Genomic DNA, 24,136 nt, shown 5'->3' on the forward strand with positions numbered 1-24,136 from the left:
AGTGATGCTGTTACTTTAAAAAAAATGCTTTCTATTTATTTTATTTTATTTTATTTTATTTTATTTATGCACATGAGTGTTTTTGCTTACACACATATCTGTGCACCACATGACTGCAGAACCTGCAGAGGCCAGAAAAGGGCATTTGGTACCTTGGACTGGAGCTAGAATTAGTTGTGAGTCACCATGGTGGGTGATGGAAATCAAATCTAGCCCTTGTAGAAGAGCAGCCAATGCTGTTAACCACTGAGCTTTCTCTCCAGCCTATCTGGTTACTTTAAAAATAAGCCATTAAAAAATTCTTAAGATTGTATTTTAAATCTTATTAAAGTTTTTTGTTTTTAACCAATCACAACTTATGGAAGTATGCAAACTTGTGCTTAAAAATCTCACTTGTTTAAAGGATATAAAATATTATTTATGGAGTATCAGTTTTTAAATTTAGCCTTTATGTTTCACTAGCAAACTTTTAAGTTGCTAGTATGCCACACAAATATCAGTACCAAGAAATTATCACAAGGATAAAACTTAACTAAACTGTGGAGTGTGCTTGTGGTTTGGGGGTGGGGGGGGGTGCATGCTACAGAGTGTTTTCATTGATAATCAAGTAACCCAGTGTTCTTAGCAATACAAATTATTTGACAAAGGAACGAACATTAGAAACATATGTGAGTGAATTTTTGAATTGTTGTTATGGTTTGTTCTTTTATCACAGACCAGTTGAATTTTCAGAAACTGAATACCCACGAATCGAATATCAAAGAAGACAACAACAATTTTGGGACCCTATCCGACTAGGTCTGTTCACATTGGCAATTGTTGCAATCATAGGAATCACAATTGGCATCGTTACTCATTTTGTTGTTGAAGGTAAGTCTCCAGGTTGTGTTTCTATTGTATAACTTCACTCTGTTGCTCGAAATTTGACATTTTGATGACATTAAATAGTAAATATAATATTTTAGTGATGTAAAAGTATAGTGTGCTCAGAACACAAAGCTTGCATTACACATTTTTACATAATAAAATTTTAGATTGGTACCACCCTACTAGGCAAATGTAAATGGAACGCAAAGAAGATATATATATATATATATATATATATATATATATATATATATATATATATACACATGTACATATATTTACATATATGTACATATATGTATATATATCTTCAAGATATATATATATATATCTTCAAATATAACAATAATAAACAAATAATACCAAGTTACAAGCTTGCTTGCCCTTCTCACAATCAATATATTAATGGGCCACATCTAAGAAGCTGCTTCTAGCAACTCAGTGGAGCTAGCTAGTGTCTCAGCTACTCAGAAGACCAAAGCAGGAAAGTGACAAGTTCAAGGACCTTCTGGGTTACAGAGTGAGATCAAGGTCAGTCTGGTCAAGCAGGCAGCCTGCCTCAAAGCTTAAGAAGTAAAGAACGGTGAGGGTGTTTGTTGTTCAGTACAAGAGCAATTGTCTAGCAGGTCTTAGGATGTGAATTCAAATCCCCAATGCCTCAAAGAGAGAGAGAGAGAGAGAGAGAGATGAGAGAGAGAGAGAGAGAGAGAGACAGAGACAGAGACAGAGACAGAGAGACAGAGACAGAGAGGTGGGGTTGGGGGGCAGGAGATTTTAAACTTACCAGACTTCCAGAAATATATACAAATAAACTTGTATTGCCTTATATTTACCCTAATTTACTTAACTTTTCATGTATTTGTTTTCTTGGGGTTAACTGAAATCTGTAGATGTTAAAAGACATGTATTTTATACATGTATTTTACTATACATGTGATCTGTACAAGGAAGGGTTTGCCTAGGAAGCAGGAAGATGTAAAAATTCTCTATCTGTTGAAACCCCGAGCTATGGAGAATCTTTTTTTTTTAAATTAGCCGTTTATCTTTATTTCTTCTGCATGTCAATTATCATTGTTACAAACCACCATCGACACTAGCATTCCTATGCCTTTTAATAATATTTAATTTGATTCAGGTAGCATCAGTATTGCCATTTTAATTTCAATTGCATTTGCACGGTCAGTAATGACTTTGAGAACTGTTGAGGACTGATCTATGAATCAATAGGTTATTTATGTTTCCTATTATTAAGTGTCTGTTTATAATTTTATCTCATTTTCTTTCCTTTTTTATATTTTTCCATCTTTTTCTTTCCTTAAATCTATCACTTTTATTTTTTTTACAGTCTAGTCGATATCCCCACTCCCAGTCTGCCCTCCCACAGTTCCTCATCACATTCCTCCTTCCTCTCTCCAAGAGGATGCCCCACTCCACCAATCACCTCACCCCAACCCTGTCAGGCCTCCCCACTCCCTGGGGTCTCAAGTATCTCCATAGTTAGGTGCATCTTCTCCCACTGAAGCCAAACCAGGCAATCTTCTGTTGTATATGTGTTGGGGGCCTCAGACCAGCTCCTGTACACTGCCTGGTTGTTGGCTCAGTGTCTGAGAGATCTCAGGGGTCCAGGTCTTCCTATGGCATCGCCCTCTTCCTCAACTTACTCCAGCCTTACCCTAATTCAACCACAGGGGTCAACAGCTTCTGTCCATTGGTGGGGTATAATTATCTGCATCTGTCTCAGCTACTTGTTGGGCCTCTTGGAGGGCAGCCATGCTAGGCTCATGTCTGTAAGCATATTATAGCATCAGTAATAGTGTCAGGCCTTGAGCCCTCCTCCTGAGCTGGATCCCAAGTTTGGGGCCTACCACTGGACCTCCTTTTCCTCAGGCTCTTCTCTATTTTTGTCTGTGAAGTTCTTTCAGACAAGAACAATTCTGGGTCAGAGTTTTTGACTATGGGATGGCAACCACATCCCTCCACTTGATGCCCTGTCTTTTATTGGAGGTGGATTCTACAAGTTCCCTCTCCCCACTGTTGGGCATTTCATCTACTGTTCCGGTTCCTTCCTTTGAGTCCTGAGATTCTCTCACCTCCCAGGTCTCTTGTACTTTCTAGAGGGTCCCACCCCCTCCCACCCCACAAGGTAGCATATTTCCATTCATTCTGCTGGCCCTCTGGGCTTCTTTTCTGTTCCCCCTCACACACACACCTGACCATGTTGCCCTCCCTGTCCACTCTCCCACCCTGGCCCCTCCCTCTGCCTGCTTTCTGATTGTTTCTTCTCCCTCCCAAGTGGGATTGAAACATCTTCACTTGGATTATCTCATTTTCTTATTGAATTATTTGCCTTCCTTCCTTCCTTCCTCCTTCCCTCCCTCCCTCTCTCCCTCCCTTCCTTTTTTTTCCCCTGATTTTTAAATAAATGCCCATTACCAGTTGCATTCTGTAAAGACTTCCTATCAGTGAAAAAGTTCATGGAATATTTAGTCACTAGCACATTATGATTTATACAATGAGCTGACATTTCCAACATCGACTTTGAAAATTGACTGCTCTGTTTTTTGGGGGTTGGGTTTGTGACTTTTTAATTGTTGTTCTTACTTATTGGGATTATAAACTAAATGTTTTTCAAAAAATTTATACAGTTAAAATTTTAGGACAATTTTATAGTAATTATTTTGTTTCTTGTTATGGGGTGAAAGTGCTATATAATGTTACATAAATTTTTCTAAGCTTCTTTGAGTTTGTTTAACATTACGGTTTTTTTATTATTTAAGTTATTTATTTACTTTATCCCCTGATTGTAGCTTCTCCTGTCTCCTCCCCTTCCAGTTCCTCCCTCTCACCTCCCTTCCCTCTCCACCCCTTCTGTCCTCCTTAGAAAAGGGGAGACCTCCCATGGATATCAACCAACCTTGGCTTATCAAGTTGCAGTAAGACTAGGTACATCTTCTATTGAGGCTAAAGAAGGCAGGCCATTTAGAGGTAAGGGATCCAAAGTCAGGCAAAGTAGTCAGTCACAGCCCCTGATCCTACTTTAGGCATCCCATATGAGGACCAAGTTGTACAACTCTTACATATGTACAGAGGGCCTAAGATCTATCACACTCATACTCTCTGGATGGTAGTTCAGTCTCTATGAGCCCGTATGAGCCCAGGTTAGTTAATTATGTAGAGTTTTTGTTTTTATTTTGTTTTATTTTATTTTTTGGTGTCCTCGACCTGTCTGGCTCATTCAATCATTCCCTTCCCTCTCCAATAGTATTTCCCAAGCTCAACTTAATATTTGACTGTCAGGCTCAGTATTAGTTTCCATCAGTTGCTGGGTGAAATCTCGAAGGACAGTTATGCTAGGTTCCTGTGTGCAAGTACAATAGAATATCATTAATAGTGTTAGGGCTGGGATCAATCACTCTCATGGCATTGTTCTCAATCTGGGTCAGCCATTGGTTGGCCCTTCTGGCAAATTCTCCTCCATTTTTTACCATCGTACATCTTGTAGGCAGAACAATTGAGGGTCTAAGGTTTTATGGCTATATTGTTGCCCTCATCTCTGCATTGGAAGACTTGCCTGGTTATAGGAGATGGCTGGTTCAGGATCTGCATCTTCCAATGCTAGGAGCCTTGAGGGCCATCCTCATAGATTGCTAGGGGTTTCTAGCCCGTCCTAGAGATGCACCCCCATCCAATTCTATCCCCCAGTACTCTCTCTTTGTCCTGCCCCATCCTTCCTGTCTCCTCCCCACACCCCTCCCCTACCTAGTCTTCTCCCTCCATTCACCCTCTTATAAGCTGATATTAGTCATAAAGTACAAGATAATCATGCTACCAACCACAGACCCCAGAAAGCTAACAAGATAGCCCAAGGTGGGAGGATACATAAAATGTAAAGGGTGTTGTTTGTAAAACTGCATTTTCATGAAATTCATAACCTAATTTTTGAAACTATTTTAAAATTTAGTTTCTCAAAGCTATAACAAGTTCATTTGCTTTGGGATAGCTCACTTGTTGTTTCACTGTTCAGGAATGACTCTTCTTCCATGGATGTTGTGGTATTTTCTGATGAAAAATAGAGACAGATGTGCCATGGTTTTATTTTCAGGCCCACTAGCTTGGGTGATTTGGGACATTAATTTCTATTAACAAAGCTCTAAAAAGTCCTCGTAATGTCCAACTTCCTCATTGTTGAAATTACCAGAATAGACACAGACAAAATCAGGATCAGTGTAGTATAACATGTGTGGTGTGTGTGTGTGTGTGTGTGTGTGTGTATGTGTAGTATATACACTATGTATTATTGTACTGGCTACTTTTGTGTGTCAAGTTGACACAGGCTGGAGTTATCACAGAGAAAGGAGTTTCAGTTCCTCCATGAAATCCAACTATGAGACATTCTCTCAATTAGTGATCAAGGGGGGAGGTCCCCTTGTGGGTGGTACCATCCCTAGGCTGCTAGTCTTGGGTTCTATAAGAGAGCAGGCTGAACAAGCCAGAGGAAGCAAGCCAGTAAGAAACATCCTTCCATGGCCTCCGCATCAGCTCCTGCTTCTGACCTGCTTGAGTTCCAGTCCTGACTTTCTTTAGTGATGAACAGCAGTGTGGAAGTATAAGCTTAATAATCCCTTTCCTCCCCAACTTGTTTCTTGGTCATAATGTTTGTACAGGAATAGAAATCCAGACTAAGACAAATTGGTACTAGCATAGTGGGGTATTCCTGTGACCTGACCATGTTTTGGGGATGACTGTGGAAGGACTTTGGAAATTTGGGCTAGATGGTCCATTCAGTGTTGAGACCTCTGTGGGATGTTGTGTAGGAGCTTGGAAGATGATGTTGAGAACAGTGCAGAAGGTGGAGGCCTGGCTTGTGAAATTTCAGAGGGAAGATTAAAGACTCTTTTCAGGGCCATGTTTTGATTATGAAGATTCTGTGGTTTTGGTTAGCTGGGGCTGAAGAATCAGCTGTGATAAACAAGGTACCAGAACCATGAAAGCAAACCTTTGTGTTACTGGGACTACTGATGCTGATTAACTGGAGCTAAGACATTAGCAGTGATTAAGAAGAAACCAGTATCACTGAGGTGAAATCTTCTGGGAAGTGTTTTCTGAGAGCACAGAGGCTGTGTTCCAGAGATAGCCAAGGTCGTACCTCATGCTGTAGCAGGACTTGGTACTGTGTAAGAGTCACCCAAATGGTACTGGTTTTGAAGGCATGAGGGGTCATGATGAGCAGCTGAGGCTCTCAGCACTGTGAGAGGATGCAGAAGGACTTTGGTGAAGGTGTAGCCTCAGTTTCAATTGATGGCCCAGGACTTGAAGGGGTCATGCAAAGTAGCTGAGGCTTGGCACAATGAATAGAGTCTATGAGAGGCTATTGATGAAGCCTAGTTATAGCAGAAGATAGCAGTGTTTTCCAGATGCCAGCACCATAACCAGCAAGAACAGCAGCAGCAGTGGAGTAGAGGCAGCTGGAGCCTAGAAGACAAGGTGTGTGCTACTAAGGGTAGAGCTGGAGAAGTAATCCAAGCCCTTGGAGGAGCCTGGATGATCATGAGTTGGATCCCAGACATTAAACCATTGGAGTTTGAGTCTTGCTTTTGATTGTGACTGTGCCCTGATATTTTTACCTCTTGAAGAAAGTATTTTAGTGGAACACCCAGTTAAGAGACTTTGAATTTTTTAAAAAGACTTTGAATTTTAAAAGATATTAGACTATTTAAGGGGATTGAATTTCTAATATGTAAAGATTGTGGGACTTTAAAAGTTGTTTAGATCTTGGGGATGAATAAGAAAGTAAGGGTTGAGGCTTAATAGTGATGTGTTTGTGTGTCAAGTTGACAAGGGGTCAATTGTACTGGCTGGTTTTGTGTGTCAACTTGACACAGGCTGGAGTTATCATAGAGGACGGAGGTTAAGTAGAGGAAGTGCCTCCATGAAATGCAACTGTGGGGCATTTTCTCAATTAGTGATCAAGGAGGGGAGGTCCCCTGGTGGGTGGTACCATCCCTGGGCTGGTATCCTTGGGTTCTATAGGAGAGCAGGCTGAGGAAACCAGGGGAAGCAAGCCAGCAGGGAACATCCCTCCATGACCTCCGCATCAGCTCCTGCTTTCTGACTTGCTTGAGTTCCAGTCCCGACTTCCTTTAGTGATGAACAGCTGTGTGGAAGTATAAGCTCAATAAACCCTTTCCTCTCCAACTTGTTGCTTGGTCATGATACCCAGACTTAGACAATTATTATATAATATAGAATGTTTTACAGAGTTTTTATAAAGATTTAAATCTCTATTATAATCATCTTTACCTCTACAACATTCTAAGGGATAGTTGTACCCAACTGGCATCACTACACAAAAAATTAGTGGCAACTTAGGAATGCTGAGTGTGAAAAAAAAAATCTCCCCAAAGAGGAGCACACCAATTGGTTACCCAGTAGCAAATGTCAGCCCTGAAAATATATGCATGCCAAAGCATTATGTGGACTAAGAAGGTTGTATTTATGCATTTATGAGTATGTATGTATGTCTGTGTGGCCTGTGTGTGCATATGCATGTGCAAGTGTGTCTGTGTGTGGGTGTATGTGTAGCTATGAATTTGAAAGAGAGCAAGGGGGTATACATGTGAGGTTTGAAGGAAGAAAAGTGAAGAAAGAAAGAATATAACTATAATTCCACATAAAATGAATATGATTTTGGTTTGTATTTACTCAGTTTATATAAAAAAGTAAGGGTTTTAGAGTCAGAGAAAGCTTGTTGTGGCTCTTTGTTTTGCTGATACCAGACTCCATCGATATGACATGGAATATTTGCATCAGCAAGATTATAAAATAATAATAATTCATAAGTAAAATTTTAATTATTTTTGATTTTTAAAATTACCTTTTTTATTTTTGAGATTATAGTATATTAAAATGTATTGAAATATAGATAGATATAGACATCACTGAAAAAATAGCTATCATTTAAGTAAATAATAGAACCTTCTATAAAAGAACTGAGTAAGGAAATCTTGTGAAGAAAGGCATAGAGATATAGTTTGGACCTATTAAGACACCGCATGTACAAGAGATAGAAGAGAGAATCTCAGGTGCAGAATAAAGCATAGGAAACATGGACACAACAGTCAAAGAAAATGCAAAATGCAAAAATTCCTAATCCCAAGCATCCAGGAAATCCAGGATACAATGAGAAGACCAAACCTAAGGATTATAGGTATAGAAGAGAGCAAAGACTTTCAGCTTAAAGGGCCAGTAAATGTTTTTAATAAAATTATAGAAGAAAATTTCCCTAACCTAAAGAAAGAGATTCTCATGAACACACAAGAAGCCTACAGAACTCCAAATAGATTGGACCAGAAAAGAAATTCCTCCAGTCACATAATAATTAAAACACCAAATGTACTAAACAAAGAAAGAATATTAAAAGCAGTAAGAGAGAAAGATCAAGTAACATATAAAGGCAAACCTATCAGAATTACACCAGACTTCTTGCCAGAGACAATGAAAGTCAGAAGATCCTGGGCAGATGTCATACAGACCCTAAGGAAACACAAATGTCAACCCAGGCTACTATATTCAGAAAAACTCTCAGTTACCATAGAGGTAAATGAAGAGGTTTGCAGGCCCGTAGGAAGAATCATAATAGGTACCAAGCAGTAGCTTGAGAGCTCCCAGGAACTAAACCACCAACCAAAGAATACACATGGAGGGACCCATGGCTCCAGGAGTATGTGTAGTGGAGGATAGCCTTTTCAGACATCAATGAGATGAGAGATCATTGGTCCTGTGAAGGCTAGCTAGATGCCCCAGTGTGGGAGAATGGCAAGTCAGGAAAGTAGGAGGGGGGACAGTTAGCAGGGGGAGGGGAGAAGTGATAGAGGTTTTTCTGAGGAAAGGGGATACCATTTAAAATGTAAATAAATCAAATATCTAATAATAATAATAAAATAACACACATGATATGCAATCACTGATGAATGGATATTAACCCAAAAGCTCAAAATACCCAAGGTACAATTCACAGACCACATGAATCTCAAGAAGAAAGAACAAACTTTAGCCTTCTTAGAAAGGGAATCAAAATACCCATGGCTCACAGCTAACAAATGGACTGAGCATAGAGTCCACAAAGGAGGTGCTAGATAAAGGACCCAAGGAGCTGAAGAGGTTTGCAGCCCCAAAGGGGGAAAATAATAGTACCAAACAGTACCCTCAGAGCTCCCAGGGACTAAACCACCAATGAAAGAATACATATGGAGGGACTCATGGCTCCAACTGCATATGTAGCAAAGGATGGCCTTTTCAGACACCAATGAGAGGAGAGGCCATTGGTCCTGTGAAGACTCAATGCCCCAGTGTAGGGGAATGCCAGGTCAGGAATGTGGGAGGGGGTTTGGTAAGCAGGGGGAGGAGGGATGGGATAGGGGTTTTTCGAAGGGGTAAGGAGGAAAGAGGATAACATTTGGAATGTAAATAAAGCAAATATCTAATAAAAATTATTGTTAAAAAATATAGACACTGCATGTTAAGATGACTTATTAGAACGTGTCTGTTCAACACTTGATAAGCACTGATTCATTCATCCACTCATCCATGAATAAGGATCAAAGATTAATCCGTAATCCGTGATCATTTTTTTTAAGCATTTATTGTTGGTGGAGAGTTGTGATGAATGAAAAGTAGAGGCTGGCCATGGCCACATGGAGAGAGAGAGAGAGAGAGAGAGAGAGAGAGAGAGAGAGAGAGAGAGAGAGAGAGAGAGAGAGAGAGAGAGAGAGAGAGAGAGAGAGCAAGAGTAAGAGCATAGGAGACGAAGGGTTAGAGTTAAACCATGATCTTAAAAGTAAGACCAGAAATGCAATTAGAATGACACATAGATTACTTAGACAAAAGTCATTGTTGGTGCATTTTTTCAACATTTAATTTCGATTTACTAAAGTACACATTTAAGAAACAAAATGCTAACCAGGAATGGTGGTGCACAATTTTTTTCTATATTCCTTGTTTAAATTCCATATGATTTTCCCTTTCCCGGTTTCCCCCTCCCCATAAGTCCCATAAGCCCTCTTCCCTCTGCCTGTTACCCAATCACTCCTCTCCCACTTCTCTGTCCTGGTAATCTCCTACACTGCTGCATCTAGCCTTTCCAGGACCAGGGCCCCCTCCTTCCTTCTTCTTGGGAATCATTTGATATGTGAGTTGTGTCTTGGGTATTCAGAGATTCTGGGCTAATATCCACTTATCAGTGACTGTATTCCATTTGTGTCCTTTTGTAAATGAGTTACCTCGCTTAGGATGATATTATCCAGTTCCAAACATTTGCCTAAGAATTTCATGAATTCATTGTTTTTAACTGCTGAGTAGTATTCCATTGTGTAAATATACCAATGGATACCATTTTCTGTATCCATTCCTCCATTGAGGGACATTTGGCTTCTTTCCAGCTTCTGGCTATAATAAATAAGGCTGCTATGAACATAGTGGAGCATGTGTCCTTATTGCATGCTGGGGAATCCTCTGGTTATATGCCCAGGAATGGTATAACAGGGTCCTCCAGAAGTGTCAAGCCCTGTTTTCTGAGGAACTGCCAGACTGATTTTGAGAGTGGTTGTACCAACTTGCATTACCACCAGCAGTGGAGGAGTGTTCCTCTTTCTCCACATCCTCTCCAGCACCTGTTTTCTCCTGAGTTTTTGATCTCAGCCATTCTGGCTGGTATGAGGTGAAATCTCAGGGTTGTTTTGATTTGCATTTCCCTAATGACTAATGATGTTGAACATTTCTTAGGGTGCTTCTTATCCATTCGAAATTCTTCAGGTGAAAATTCTTTGTTTATCTCTGTACTCCATTTTTTAATAGTTTATTTGGTTCTCTGGAGTCTAACTTCTTGAGTTCTTTGTATATATTGGATATCCCAGAATTTGGGAGGCCGGAGCGAGAGACAGGTAGATAGATCTCTTTGAGTTTGAGGGAAGCCTCACCTTCATAGTCAGTTCCAAGATAGCCTGGGCTAAGTAGTGATACTGTGTCTAACAAATAAATAAACAAGCAAACAAATACAAAACCCATAAATCCTTAGCATAGACTACCAGGAGTAGACTACCAGCAACATAAAACTTATGAAGAGACTTTCAGAGTAAGTAATGATCTAGGGGATCAAAAAGGTAATGATCTGGGGGAAGCAAAATCTGGGGGATATGAAATATAGAAAAACACAAAGAGTTTTGCTTTGTTATCATTTCAACACAAATTTCTAAGTATGTAGAAAAGAAGATAAGGGCTGCTCATGACTCTTTCCCCTACTTTTAGGACTCCTTTTCTCGCTCATTCCTTTTTCCAGATGTCTGTCCATATATGAGGGAAGTGTCTAGTCTTATTGTAGTTTGATATTCTGTGTTTAGTTGATATCCCTAGGAGGCCTGTCCTTTTCTGAAGGGAAAAGGGGAGTGAAGAGGGGTGGCTTGAGACAGTAAGAGGGAGAGGAAAGTTCAGTCAGGATGTAAAATATGAGAGAAAAATTAAGAGAGAGAGGGGAGAGGGAGGAAGAGAGAGAGAGAGAAAGAGAGAGAGAGAGAGAGAGAGAGAGAGAGAGAGAGAGAGAGAGAGAGAGAGAGAGAGAGAGAGAGAGAGCAGACAATAAGGTAGGCAGGTTCCATGAAAGAAAGGATGGTGGTGTGTCAAAGTAAATGGGTTGGGTCTACTTCCCATTGTAATGGGAAATGAAAAAGCTTCAGATGGGCAAGTGATATTGTCAACTTTGTCTTAAAGACAGCTCTAGACAGGGTTGATTTATACATACAAAATATATTTGAGGAAAATCAGAGAAAAGAAGCAGTACTCATAAGATGGTTGTAGATTTTTCTCCCAATGACATGTGCGCAAACTTGATCACTGGTGGTAGTGGGCCTTAGGAAGAAGATACAATTTTTAAAAACTTGGGCAATATGTCATCCAAACCCAGTGTGTGATAAACTCATGTTGGTAGTATCAGGGGGAATAAAACATATGACTTTTGTGATTTCATTTGATATTGACTTTTCATTATATGTTACAGTCTAACTGTAGGAAAGTTATGATGTGCATCTACAAGAGGAGTATCAGTCAGTGCTCTTTGGATAATGAATTTTCTCTTAGACTGACTACAATAATGGAATTATAAAATAATCTTCTTATTTAGTTGTACAGTAATTTGTTTTCTAGGTACAATCAGACTTAGCAGGGATTGGAGCAAAGAACCTAGTCACCCAGGATCTTGCATTCTTGCCTTTCAGATGACAAGTCATTTTATTACCTCGCCTCTTTTCAAGTCACAAACATCAAATACAAAGAAAATTATGGAATCAGATCATCAAGAGATTTTATAGAAAGAAGTCATCAGATCGAGAGAATGGTGAGCTCAGTAGGAAATGCTGATTTTCAACGGTCTCACAACCATCTAAAAATGTATCCATTTGACGATTCTTAGCAAAGATATGGTTTCAAAAGTCCAGGATCAGCTTGGCTTGCCCGGAAGATCTGGAGCTTTGGTTACATCACAGAGGAGCACATTCTGTGCAGACATAGTAGGGTTGGGCTGTTTGTCATACAGCAGACAGGGATGTCCAGAAAAGCTAAAGAATAACTTCTCAGACATCACTGGGCAAGTTTCCCAGGTCACCTAAGGACAAGGCTTTGGGAAAGTGCAGATGTGAGACTATCAGTCAGCTCTTATAGAAACTGACACATCTCCACACAAAGTATAATTTAGTTAATACAATTATGAATTTATTGTCAAATAAATATTTATTTAGCACACAATCTACAATCATGTAAAAAAATCAGAATCTACCATCATGTGAATAAAAACCTAATGCCTTAAGAACTTCCCTGTACTTTTGGTTATGAGTTTTAGCCTTTAACAGATGAGCAAACTCTCCAGCCTGGTTTAAGAACATTTTTATTTGTTGGATAAACAACTATTACAATAAATCTCCATTGGTCTAGATAATGTCTAGGTAATCTGAGGTATGGTCTAGCTTTGTTTCTCCTTCTCCTGTTTGTAATTTTCTTTTCTATTAACATACAGCACACATTCAGGGCCAAATAACATTAAATAAATGTGTTAAAATATAGATTAGTAAAATGAAATGTCATGGGAAAAATAGTGCCCCACTTGGTCTCAGATGATTCCAGGGGATCAGATTATGTTTCTGAGCATCTGTCCTTCCTTATTTCTTCTCTTCTTGAAAGATATAATTACTGCCTACTCAACTCATTTTCCCAAGGTACTAACTGAAGCAGAGAGACATTTTCCAATTATCATTCTTAGATGGGCATTTGAAGAAGCATTCTTAATTGGTTTGTCAAATTTAGAATTAAAGACAACTCTGCCAGCCGTGTAAGTCATGGAGACAGGTCTCCATGACTCTTAGAGACATCTTAAGTACCCTCCCTGAAGTTTATTCTTTCTAGTGTTCTCTCACTCCAACTTCTCAGTGAGTATCTCTGTCCACCTAGATTTCTATTATCTCCATGCCTGTTCTAGAGGCAAGTCACGTTCCTACCTCTAGTCTCTTATCTCTATTCTAGACTAGCTGGAAAAATAGCTTGCATAGTCAACTCACTGATCATTGCTTCTAAATGTGCTTAAAATAAAACCTAAGCTCTTCAACAAAGTTCCTAAATGTTCACATGCTCTACCCACTCCCACCTCTGCACTCCTGCCTTCCTCATTTCCTTTGGATTCTTTGCATATTCAGTTCCTTCCACACAGGAGACTATCTCATTGCCTTGTTTATCCCTCTTCATCTTCAATATTACTTACATGGAGAATCCTTCTCTTACAATTTTTTAGATGTTATCCTATATTATTTTACTAATGGAAGTTAATAATCAATGTCTGGGTTTTTTTTCTATATAACTCTACTTAGAGTCTAAGGTCAGTACTGTTTTTGTTTAATGCTGATTATTCAGTATCTACTACAGTGCCTGAAATACAGAGAACTTATGATTATGCATGATCAATAAGTTAGTGATAGGAAAATAGACGCCTATAATAAGAATCTAAAAGTACCATAAGGACTGTTATTTTACTTTTTTGTATTTGCCATTGTAAAGCTGATTAAGATAGCCATAACTCTAGAAAGTCAACCACTAATAAACATGCAATTACTCACTCACATCTACTTTGTACAAAGCTGATATACCAAGGTCGCCATAGTCCTGTTCAGCTTGTCTTATTAGATAGACTTCAAATAGAATTCTCCAGCTTGTGTAGCCAAGAGTAGTTGATCATTCTTGAGAACTTAGTTTCTATACAATTGCTTGCCAGAGGAGAAAAGATTAAAAACACAGTCTTGCCCAAAGAGTACCTGAACAGCCACCAGCCTACTTAAAGCCACATGCAGTGCTGCAAGAACGTTTTGCTTTTTAGGGTTATAGTGAAAGCTAAGGAAGGCAATTATGATCTTGTTTTAAGGTGAATGAATAATTTTTATAATATGTTTAGATACTACGTTTTAAGTGGAATAATCATTAACAAAGTTATTATTAGGATGGGGCCATAAAAATTTCAGGATAGAATTAGTAGTTTGGACTAGATATCACATTATTGAGATCCCAATGGAAGTATATCAATAAGAATTCAATTTCTTCAGAAAATACTTACTACAACAATGGCTTCCAAGGAAATAGTTTATTTTTCTGGAAAATAAATGGCTATTTTTATTTTAGTTTGAATCTTCTGCTCATAAACTTGTTAGTATTATTGAGTTTATACTGTTTGAATTATATCTTGGGTAATTCCATACAAACTTTCCAAACGTTTTTGATGTTTTGGTTGTGAGTCTAGCCTTTAATGGCTGAACTATTTGTTCAGTCCCTTTTTAATTAAACAAATTGTTTGTATATATGTGTACACACAGTAATTTGTTTTAGAAATACATTTGAATTCACACTTATCACACACCTTGACCATATTCATTTCCAATATCTTCTTATCCCGCTCTCACCTCCCACCCTCCTTGTATCCTTGCTTTTCCCAGATGCTTGCACAACTATTTACTTGTATATTTATACATAAAGTCTTCAATTCACATATGAGAAAGAATAGGATATTTGTCTTTCTGAGACTAGCTTATTTTTCTTACACTTCTCTTTCTAGCTCCATAAAGTTTCCTGAAAACAACATAACTTCATTCTTCCATATGACTGGACAAAATTCATTGTGCATTTATACCACTATATAGGTTTTTTTTTGCATTCATTTGTTGGTAGAAACCTCATGGTAGTCAGCTTTATGAAGTAGGTCTGCATGTTCATATTTTCTATGATAAAGTCAAAGACAGTCAGAGATTGTTTTCAAGTGACAGCAGAGTGAGGATGGACCAAACAAAGGAGGAAGTTCAAAGTGCTTCCTCTGAGGGAGAACTGGCTGGCAGCAAGGATGTAAAATGCACAGCTTTCGATCTTTTAGATCCCAGCCCTGCACTCATTGTGGGGGAGCACTGTGGAACATGAAGGTCCGTATAACATGGAGATCCGGAGAGATGACATTTGTCCATGACTGATGGATTTATTAGGAGATGAGTAGGTCAAAACAAGGAAAATGAGTTAGATATTTAGAAGGTAGAAACTTCTGAGTGTTGTATTAGATCGGAAGAGTCACAAAGAGGAAGTAACCATACAAAGCAGGAACACAGAACTCCTTTTCCCCAGACAGCATAGTAATTTGGGGTTGGGTGCTATAAGGCTAATCTTATAAGTAAACTTTAGCTCATTTATCACTGACCTGTACTTTCTGACTTTTTGCATTCTCTTCTATGGTAAGTTTCAGCATGACTCCTTTTAGGCAATCAGAACTCTTTAGGAAATAAGTTCGCTGAACATCTTAAATCCTTCACAGGTTCAGGCTGGAAAGATTGAGGAGTGTCATCATCCTTGTGATATGAAATGTGGTAAAACCGATTACCAGTATTAGATGCTCAGCCCTGCATGTCTTGGAGAGATGACTCACAATGAGGTGTCAGATTTCCAAGACATGGTGTTGTAGTCATTCAGATGGCCAAGTGATACAGTAAGCACTGACAGAGTCAACAAACCCGGCATCAGTAGTGGACTAGATGCTATGAGAACACAGCAAACAAGGCTGCCGCCCCCCCCCTTTTTTTTTTAAAGAACTGAGTTATTATTTCTTAAAAGTAACACATATATTAATTCATTTGAAAATTATGATTAAATAGTAGTTTGCTCACCATCAAATACATTACATATATGTATATACATATATACATATATATGTATATATATGCATTTACTTTAAAAACTCTTTTGTATGCATATATATGGATCTATGTGAGTGCACGTAGACACCTGTCTGTGAACACACAGGGCCAGAAGGGGGATATCACATAAAATGACATCATAATCACTCTTCACCCATTCCTTTGAGCCAAAGTTTCCTTTTGAATCTAGAGTGTTTGCTTTAAAGAGTAGCATAAAGCAGCAAGCTTACACAATCTTCCTATCTCTGTACCTCTCTCCCCCCAGAGCTGGAATGGAAACTTGAGTTATCCCAAGAGGACTGGAATCCATATCTTTGTCCTTATTATTTCAGTGAGAGTGCTCTCAGCCAACTGATCCACCTTTCCAGCTTCTAAATCAACTCTATGAGGCAGATATCACAATCACCTACTTTACAAAGGAACAGTAAATTTGGTCATTTTGGAAAAGTTGTTCAGTCCTACAAGAATTCAAACACAGGTTTAGTCTTCATATTATGGAAACCCAATATGCTTCATATGAAAATCAACTAAAAACCTGGCCTTCATCAAAAATTTCTTGATACATAAGAAATAATATTTCTCTTAGGACTAACATTTTTTTTTTTTGTATTAGATGTCTAGGATATTTCGACGTTCTTCTGGAGTGGGTCGATTTATCAAGTCCCATGTTATCAAGATAAGGTATGTAGACCTCATCTGTAATTTCAAGCCAATGCCATTAAGATGACACATTTCATTGACATAGATCCTCATCCACCCTGAGAATCATTGTAGCAAAGAGTTTCATAAAACTTAAGCAACAAAGATTAAGCTTTTTAACTGTTTTAATAATTTCTTCGGCACAATGCCAAGATAGAAAGTACTTTACAACAGAGTTTCAGCTGTTAGGTAAGAGACATTATAGAGGAAGGAGAGAAAAAGAGATCGCTCTACAAACATCAACCCCCCTTTTTCATAAAGAAGGAGCACAGTAGAACAGAATGTAAGGCCTTTACATCTTCCTCTCTCTAAGTCAATAACAGTTTCCTGTGCAGTGTTTTTCTTTAATGCCAGCATATCTTTGCTATTATATAAGATGCTTTGTATTTTAATACTTCAGTGGAGTGTAATATAAATGAATGAAGCATGATAAAATAAGTTATAATCACAGACTATTTACTTATTCTGCACATGTTTGGACATGTGCATCAGTCATCATGAACATGCCATTATGTTTGTGTGGATATCAGAGGACAATGTGTAGGAGTCAGTTCTTTACTTTGAGCATGTGGAGTCCAGGGATCAAACTCAGGTCAATAGACTTGTAGAAAGCACCTTTACCTGCTGGGCCATCTCACCAGCTCTCATATTTTGAGATAAGGCCTAGATTCCATAGTGAGATAGACAAATAGAAAGAAAGAAAGAAAGAAAGAAAGACAGAAAGAAAGAAAGAAAGAAAGAAAGAAAGAAAGAAAGAAAGAAAGAAAGAGGAAGGCCGAGAAGCACCTTAAGAAATGCTCAACATCATTAGTCATTAGGGAAATGCAAATCAAAACAACCCTGAGATTTCACCTCACACCAGTCAGAATGGCTAAGGTTAAAACCTCAGGAGACAGCAGGTGCTGGTGAGGATGTGGAGAAAGAGGAACACTCCTCACTGCTGGTGGGATTGCAAGATGGTACAACCACTCTGGAAATCAGTCTGGCGTTACCTCAGAAAACTGGACATGACACATCCGGAGGACCCTGCTATACCTCTCCTGGGCATATACCCAGAGGATTCCCCAGCATGCAATAAGGACACATGCTCCACTATGTTCATAGCAGTCTTATTTATAATAGCCAGAAGCTGGAAAGAACCCAGATGTCCCTCACTGGAGGAATGGATACAGAAAATGTGGTATATTTACACAATAGAATACTACTCAGCAATTAAAAACAATGAATTCATGAAATTTTTAGGCAAATGGTTGAATCTGGAAAATCCTAAGTGAGGTAACCCAATCACAAAAGAATACACATGGAATGCAATCACTGATAAGTGGATATTAATTAGCCCAGAAGCTCTGAATATCCAAGACACAATTAGCATAACAAATGACTCCCATGAAGAAGTAAGGAGAGGGCCCTGATCCTGGAAAGGCTTGATCCAGCATTGTAGGGGAGTACCAGGACAGAGAAAAAGGAGGGAGGTGATTGGAGAATGGGTGGAGAGAAGGTTTATGGGACATATGGGGAGGGGGGAACCAGAAAAGGGGAAAGCATTTGGAATGTAAACAATTTAGAAAATAAAAAAGGAAGAAAGAACATAAATAGACAGACAGACAGACAGACAGACAGACAGACTGATAGATAGATAGATAGATAGATAGATAGATAGATAGATAGATAGATAGATAGATAGATAGATAGATAGATAGATGGCAGACACAATAGGCAGGTATATGTTAGAAAAGATATATATGCTTGCTTAACTTCTTAGTGATGATTATTCTTTTTCTGTGTTTTTCTTTTCTTTTTTTTAATATTTTTATTTTCTATATTCTTTGTTTACATTCCAAATGATTTCCTCTTTCCCGGATCCCCCCTCCCCATATGTCCCATAAACCTCCTTCTCTCCATCCCTTCTCCAATCACCTTCCTCCTTTTTCTCTGTCCTTATATTCCCTTCCAATGCTAGATTGATCCTTTCCAGGATCAGGACCCTCTCCATACTTCTTCATGGGAGTCATTTGTTATGAAATTTGTGCCTTGGGTATTCAGGGCTTCTGGGCTAATTAATATCCACTTATCAGAGATTGCATTCTATGTGTATTCTTTTGTGATTGGGTTACCTCACTTAGGATGATATTTTCCAGATCAAACCATTTGCCTAAAAATTTTGTGAATTCATTGTTTCTAATTTCTGGGTAGTATTCCATTGTGTAAATATACCACATTTTCTGAATCCATTCCTCCTTTGAGGGGCATCTGGGTTCTTTCCATCTTCTGGCTATTATAAATAAGGCTGCTATGAACATAATGGAGCATGTGTCTTTATTGCATGCCGGGGAATCCTTTGGGTATATGCCCAGGAGAGGTATAGCAGGGTCCTCTGGAAGTCTCATGTCCAGTTTTCTGAGGAACCTCCAGACTGATTTCCACAGTGGTTGTACCATCTTACAGCCCCACCAGCAGTGGAGGAGTGTTCCTCTTTCTCCACATCCTCGCCAACACCTGCTGTCTCCTGAGTTTTTGACCTTAGCCATTCTGACTGGTGTAAGGTGAAATCTCAGGGTTGTTTTGATCTGAATTTCCCTAATGACTAATGATGTTGGGCACTTCTTAAGGTGCCTCTCGGCCATCCGAATTTCTTCAGGTGAAAATTCTTTGTTAAGATCTGTACCCCATTTTTTAATAGGGTTATTTGGTTCCCTGGGGTCTAACTTCTTGAGTTCTTTGTATATATTGGATATTAGCCCTCTATCAGATGTGGGGTTGTGTTTTTCTTTTTGTCTCCTTGTTTCTTTTCTTTGACTCTCTAATTAGATTCATTTTCCTAAGTTGATTAGAGACTTTCCAACTTTAGTGCACTATATAAACTTATATATTTGAATCATTGATCAAGTTATATATCTTTATAAGCTACTTCCTCTAAAGATTGTTTATTACATGAATACCATATACCAAAATATCAGTGTTTGGATACCCTATTTATTGCATTTTCATAGTTCAACTCACAGTCAAGAGTAGAACACAAGAGTGGGTCCGAGTGGGCATTACAGTGTTGCATTGCCACAGGATCTTCTCTTTCTCCTCAGTTACAAGAAGCACAAAACCTCGACGGTAAGGGACATCATTTCTGCCCACATCCCTCTGGCTAGAATTCATGAGAAAGTTTCAGTAAACCTCAAGGCTAGAAATGCAGTATAGTTTAGTTCTCAGGAGGTAAAGGACAGTGAACGTGATGGACCACATGATCCCTGCTACACTTCACTGGGGAATAATGACCTCCACTACCAATTTTGTTCAAAATTCTTTAAAAAGCAAATTCTTTAAGTAAACATGAAGTATGATTTAATGAGCACCTCACAAAACTCTCAAAACCAAGGAAAGGTAGAGAACAGTCTTGGCATTGCTGGCCAGTGACATTCACTCCTCCAGGTCTTGCCACACTCTTCTTCAAACATCCTGTCTTGTCTTCATCTGAATACAATGTTAAGCCTTGTGTGCACAAAATCATCCACAATGTTTCTCTAAGCTTATGGAGACCACCAAGATGGAATTATTTGTTTGTTTTGCTCCAGTCCAGATGAACAAGGTGTGGCCATTCTTATAGTGCTCATGTTTCGGTACCCATCTACTGACAGTGCCGAGCGAATCAAGAAAAAAATTGAAAGGACTTTATATCAAAGTCTGAAGATCAAACAGTTGCCTCTGACTATTAATAGACCATCATTCAGCCTCACACGTAAGTCATCTGTTGCTGTTAGCCATTTTTCTAATTCTCTTTGACTGCAATCTCCTGCATTTGTCATGAGAGTCTGGTTTATGTCACTTCCAATTTAGACATTTACCTCTAGTAAATCTGTAAGTGGGCTTGGAAAGGTGGCTCAGTAGTTGAGAACACTTACTGTTACTGTGAAGGACTCAGGTACAGTTCCCAGCTTCCACATGACAGTACACAATTAGCTGTAACTCAAGTTCCAATGTAGCCAACTCCTCTTTTGACATCCTCGGGCTTTTGTATGTACATGGTACATGCATGTGTACACACACAGACATGCACACACACATATGTAGAAACTGATTAGCTTGAAAGAAAATTAAAATAAAAATTATCTATCAGGTAAAATTTAGAATTATACTTTTCTCATACTTTTGAGAGCTTATGATGAAGTTTCACTATTTTTTTTACCATATCATATTATATATTTTAAAATACATCAAATGGTAAGCATTATTTTTTTTAACATTTTACAGGTGGGGATGTTGACATTAAACAAGGCTCTGAGACATAAATCAACAAAAATAGGAGCCAGAATTAAACAGAAATATTATGAACCTCAGAGTCTTTTGCAGGTTAATTTTGAAGGTTGTTGTTGTTGTTATTAATGTTGTTTGTTTATATAAGATTTTCCCCACTTATGTGAGTGTTTGTGACTATGCAATGTTATGCACACATGTGTGCAGATGCCAACGGAGGATTGAAAAGGACATTTGATTTATTGGGATAAAATTACAGGTAGATATGGATGCTGGAAACCAGTCCCAAGTCTTCTGCAAGAACAATAAGTGCTCTTGACCACGGAACCATCTCTATTGGCCAAACAGTTACTTTTTGTACCAAAGAAACAATCATGTGTATAAAGAATTATTCTGAAATAAGAGACATGACCTATAAAGAGGTCCTCTTATTTGCAACTTCAAAATATTTCCCTGTTACTTCTGAGAGAAAAATGTATCTTGGTTTTCCCCAGAGAAGAAGAAAATGAAGTTTAAGTAGTTTATGATATTGAAATGAAAAGCACCTAAGAGTTAGTTAGAATCCAAGTCAAGAGGGATTCTAGTCTTCTCTGCCAAATGTGATTAGGAAGTAAAATACTGCTTCAAATAAAATACTGTCTCAGGTAATATTTTAAGATGCATGGATAGGACCTGTCTCTTTTCCCTATATTTCTGTTCCTTGGGCTGTTGTCTCTATCTCAGGACAGCAGGCATTCTAGCTATATGGATTTATCTCTCAAATTTCTAAGTTTAGCTATTCTTGATATGTTAAAGAGAGAAGGGGTTTGAAGATCTTTCACGTACATCTTTTAAGTTGAATTTTCCATATATTATGTAGATAGTTAGAGATAATGATCACATTATTTACTATATATTATTTTGATTATACTACATTATATACAAAAATAGGACATCCTTGTCATTATATAAATAGAACTCTCAGAGAAAATCTTAATTATTATTAATACAGTTATGATCACATACTTAAAGTAAAATATCAACCATCAAAGTTCACTGCATTGTTAAAGCTATAATAGAATTTCTTATGGTTTTGAAAAGTAACTTTTTGGCCTTGGTTTTATGCAATGACATTTTTATCATAATTTTCATCAAAATGAGTATATTCTAAGCTAATGCTTCATAGCATATATTCAATTGCATATATTTAATTCTGTTATACACATCAGTCATTTAAAAAATGTCTCTGGGAAATCTCTAGTAGGGATTGGGACTCACATTTCTATTTGGACTTTTACAACAGAACAAAATACATCAAAGTATGATGTTTGGCACGGAGAGTACTTTGAGCTGAAGTAAACCACAAGGGCTCTCAAAAACAGTTCTTTCTGCACCTCTCTCACCTGCTTTCCTCTCTTCTGCTCCAAGGCAAGCCATAGCAAGTAGAATTCAAGTCTGGGCGTCTGACCCCCAGACTTTTCTATATATCTTTTTTATATAAGAGCAGGTCATAGAGGATTATTTTAACCCTCTAAACACAAGACCTTGCTTCGAGAGGGCCCTGCCGGGGAAAGAAAAAAAAATGCTGCTTAAAGAGATGAAGATTGATCAGACTAGGTCCCCTTGGCACTATATCACTACCTTGTTTCCAGCTACCTTTCTGGTACATAGCTGTGGGACAAGACTAGGCCTCCTTGGCACTACATCATTGCCTTGTTTCCAGCTACCTTTCTGGTACAAAGCTGTGGGACAAGAGTTGAGAATGGACAGCGTCTTTGCACAGATTCCCTGGGCACTTTAATATGAGAGAAGGTCTCAGAGAAGTCAGCAAGGTGCATGGGCAGATCTCCCAATTCTTGTTAGACCTTAAAAGTGGGCCCCGAGGGTCTTTCCCACCAATGATCATTGGGAATATGGCCAAACTACACTGAGTGACAACACCAGTTATTGTGAAAGTTGGAGGTTCCTTCTTAGACTTTGTTTACAGCCCTCTACCAGGGAATTTCCACTTGACCCTTCATTCCTAATTGTTTTACTTGTTTATAATAGAAAACCATAAAATAAAATTCTCTGAGTTCATTTTCAAATGAAATTCCATTATTTGAGCCAATGATCAAGTCAGAGGATTGTTATCTATTACTTTATCTTCCTGAATTATGAGTACTTTAAATAATTAGCAATTTTGTTTGTGAACATGGGAACAAAAGAGCCCAGAAAAGAAACTCTGTTTTCATATCAACTAACTTCTACTACTTTATTACAGCCATTGACAGCAAAAAGATGAGAAATCTTCTCAACAGTCGTAAGTTCCAAAATCAATTGTTTATTTCATAATAAACAGAATGGGTAAGAATTATAAATAATTACTACAGATCACCAACATTTTCCCTTTCTTCTTATTCTTTTATAAGTCAAATATTTAACCTTTACCTTTTTATTTTTAATACTTAACATAATAGATTTATATCAATATGATTTTATTCTTTATAGCTTATAAATGCTGCATAGTATTCTAGATGCTATAGTAATATTCTTAAAAGTATCTTTAATATTTCAAAAATGTCCAAGTTAAAGGTTTTCTTGTTACTTTTTAAGCTTTTGGGGTTTGCTTCCTGCATCCCAACTAAATATATTTTGAGTTTTTGTAGGCAAATATGTGCCTATTATCAAAGTTGTGAGAACACTTGCTAGTCTTTTCAAAGCTTGGTTTGGAGTTTGGTCAATTGAAAATTTGATATCAGGAAATAATAATTTTTCTAAAGTCCTTTTGTATTTTAGAAAATGAAAAATATTTAAATTAAAATAAATCAAAGATAATAAACAGTTTATTCTTGTCACATGACAGACAAACTAAGATATATATTCAGAGTTGGGCTCCCTGAAGAGTAAAGTACTCTTGGCTTAGATGTGGATTCTCCTAATGTCACATTCCACCTGGTACTCATTAGCTTGGATGTACAGCAATTTGTGTCCCTATCCAAGGCTGGACTTTCTTAGCTAACAACTATACTGCTGTGTATCTATGTAAAACAATTTAAAGAATATCCAGACCTTTTGATGTTCAATAATGACCTATGTGTTGGTAAAAAGAA

The 24,136-nt window shown here is 38.0% G+C and overlaps 1 protein-coding gene across 1 annotated transcript in view; it reads left to right on the top strand.

The window, feature by feature from the left end:
• Positions 1 to 24,136, top strand: part of LOC127696729 (transmembrane protease serine 11F) — an 89,977-nt gene that overhangs the window by 52,466 nt on the left and 13,375 nt on the right. The window contains exons 2-6 of the mRNA XM_052199692.1: positions 716 to 870; positions 12,132 to 12,250; positions 16,735 to 16,802; positions 20,387 to 20,550; positions 23,308 to 23,346. Coding sequence (XP_052055652.1) covers positions 716 to 870; positions 12,132 to 12,250; positions 16,735 to 16,802; positions 20,387 to 20,550; positions 23,308 to 23,346 — 545 coding nt within the window. The remainder of the gene's footprint in view (positions 1 to 715; positions 871 to 12,131; positions 12,251 to 16,734; positions 16,803 to 20,386; positions 20,551 to 23,307; positions 23,347 to 24,136) is intronic.

The sequence above is a fragment of the Apodemus sylvaticus genome, chromosome 11 (genome assembly GCF_947179515.1).
Source record: "Apodemus sylvaticus chromosome 11, mApoSyl1.1, whole genome shotgun sequence".
In the NCBI taxonomy this organism is placed as follows: Eukaryota; Metazoa; Chordata; class Mammalia; order Rodentia; family Muridae; genus Apodemus; species Apodemus sylvaticus.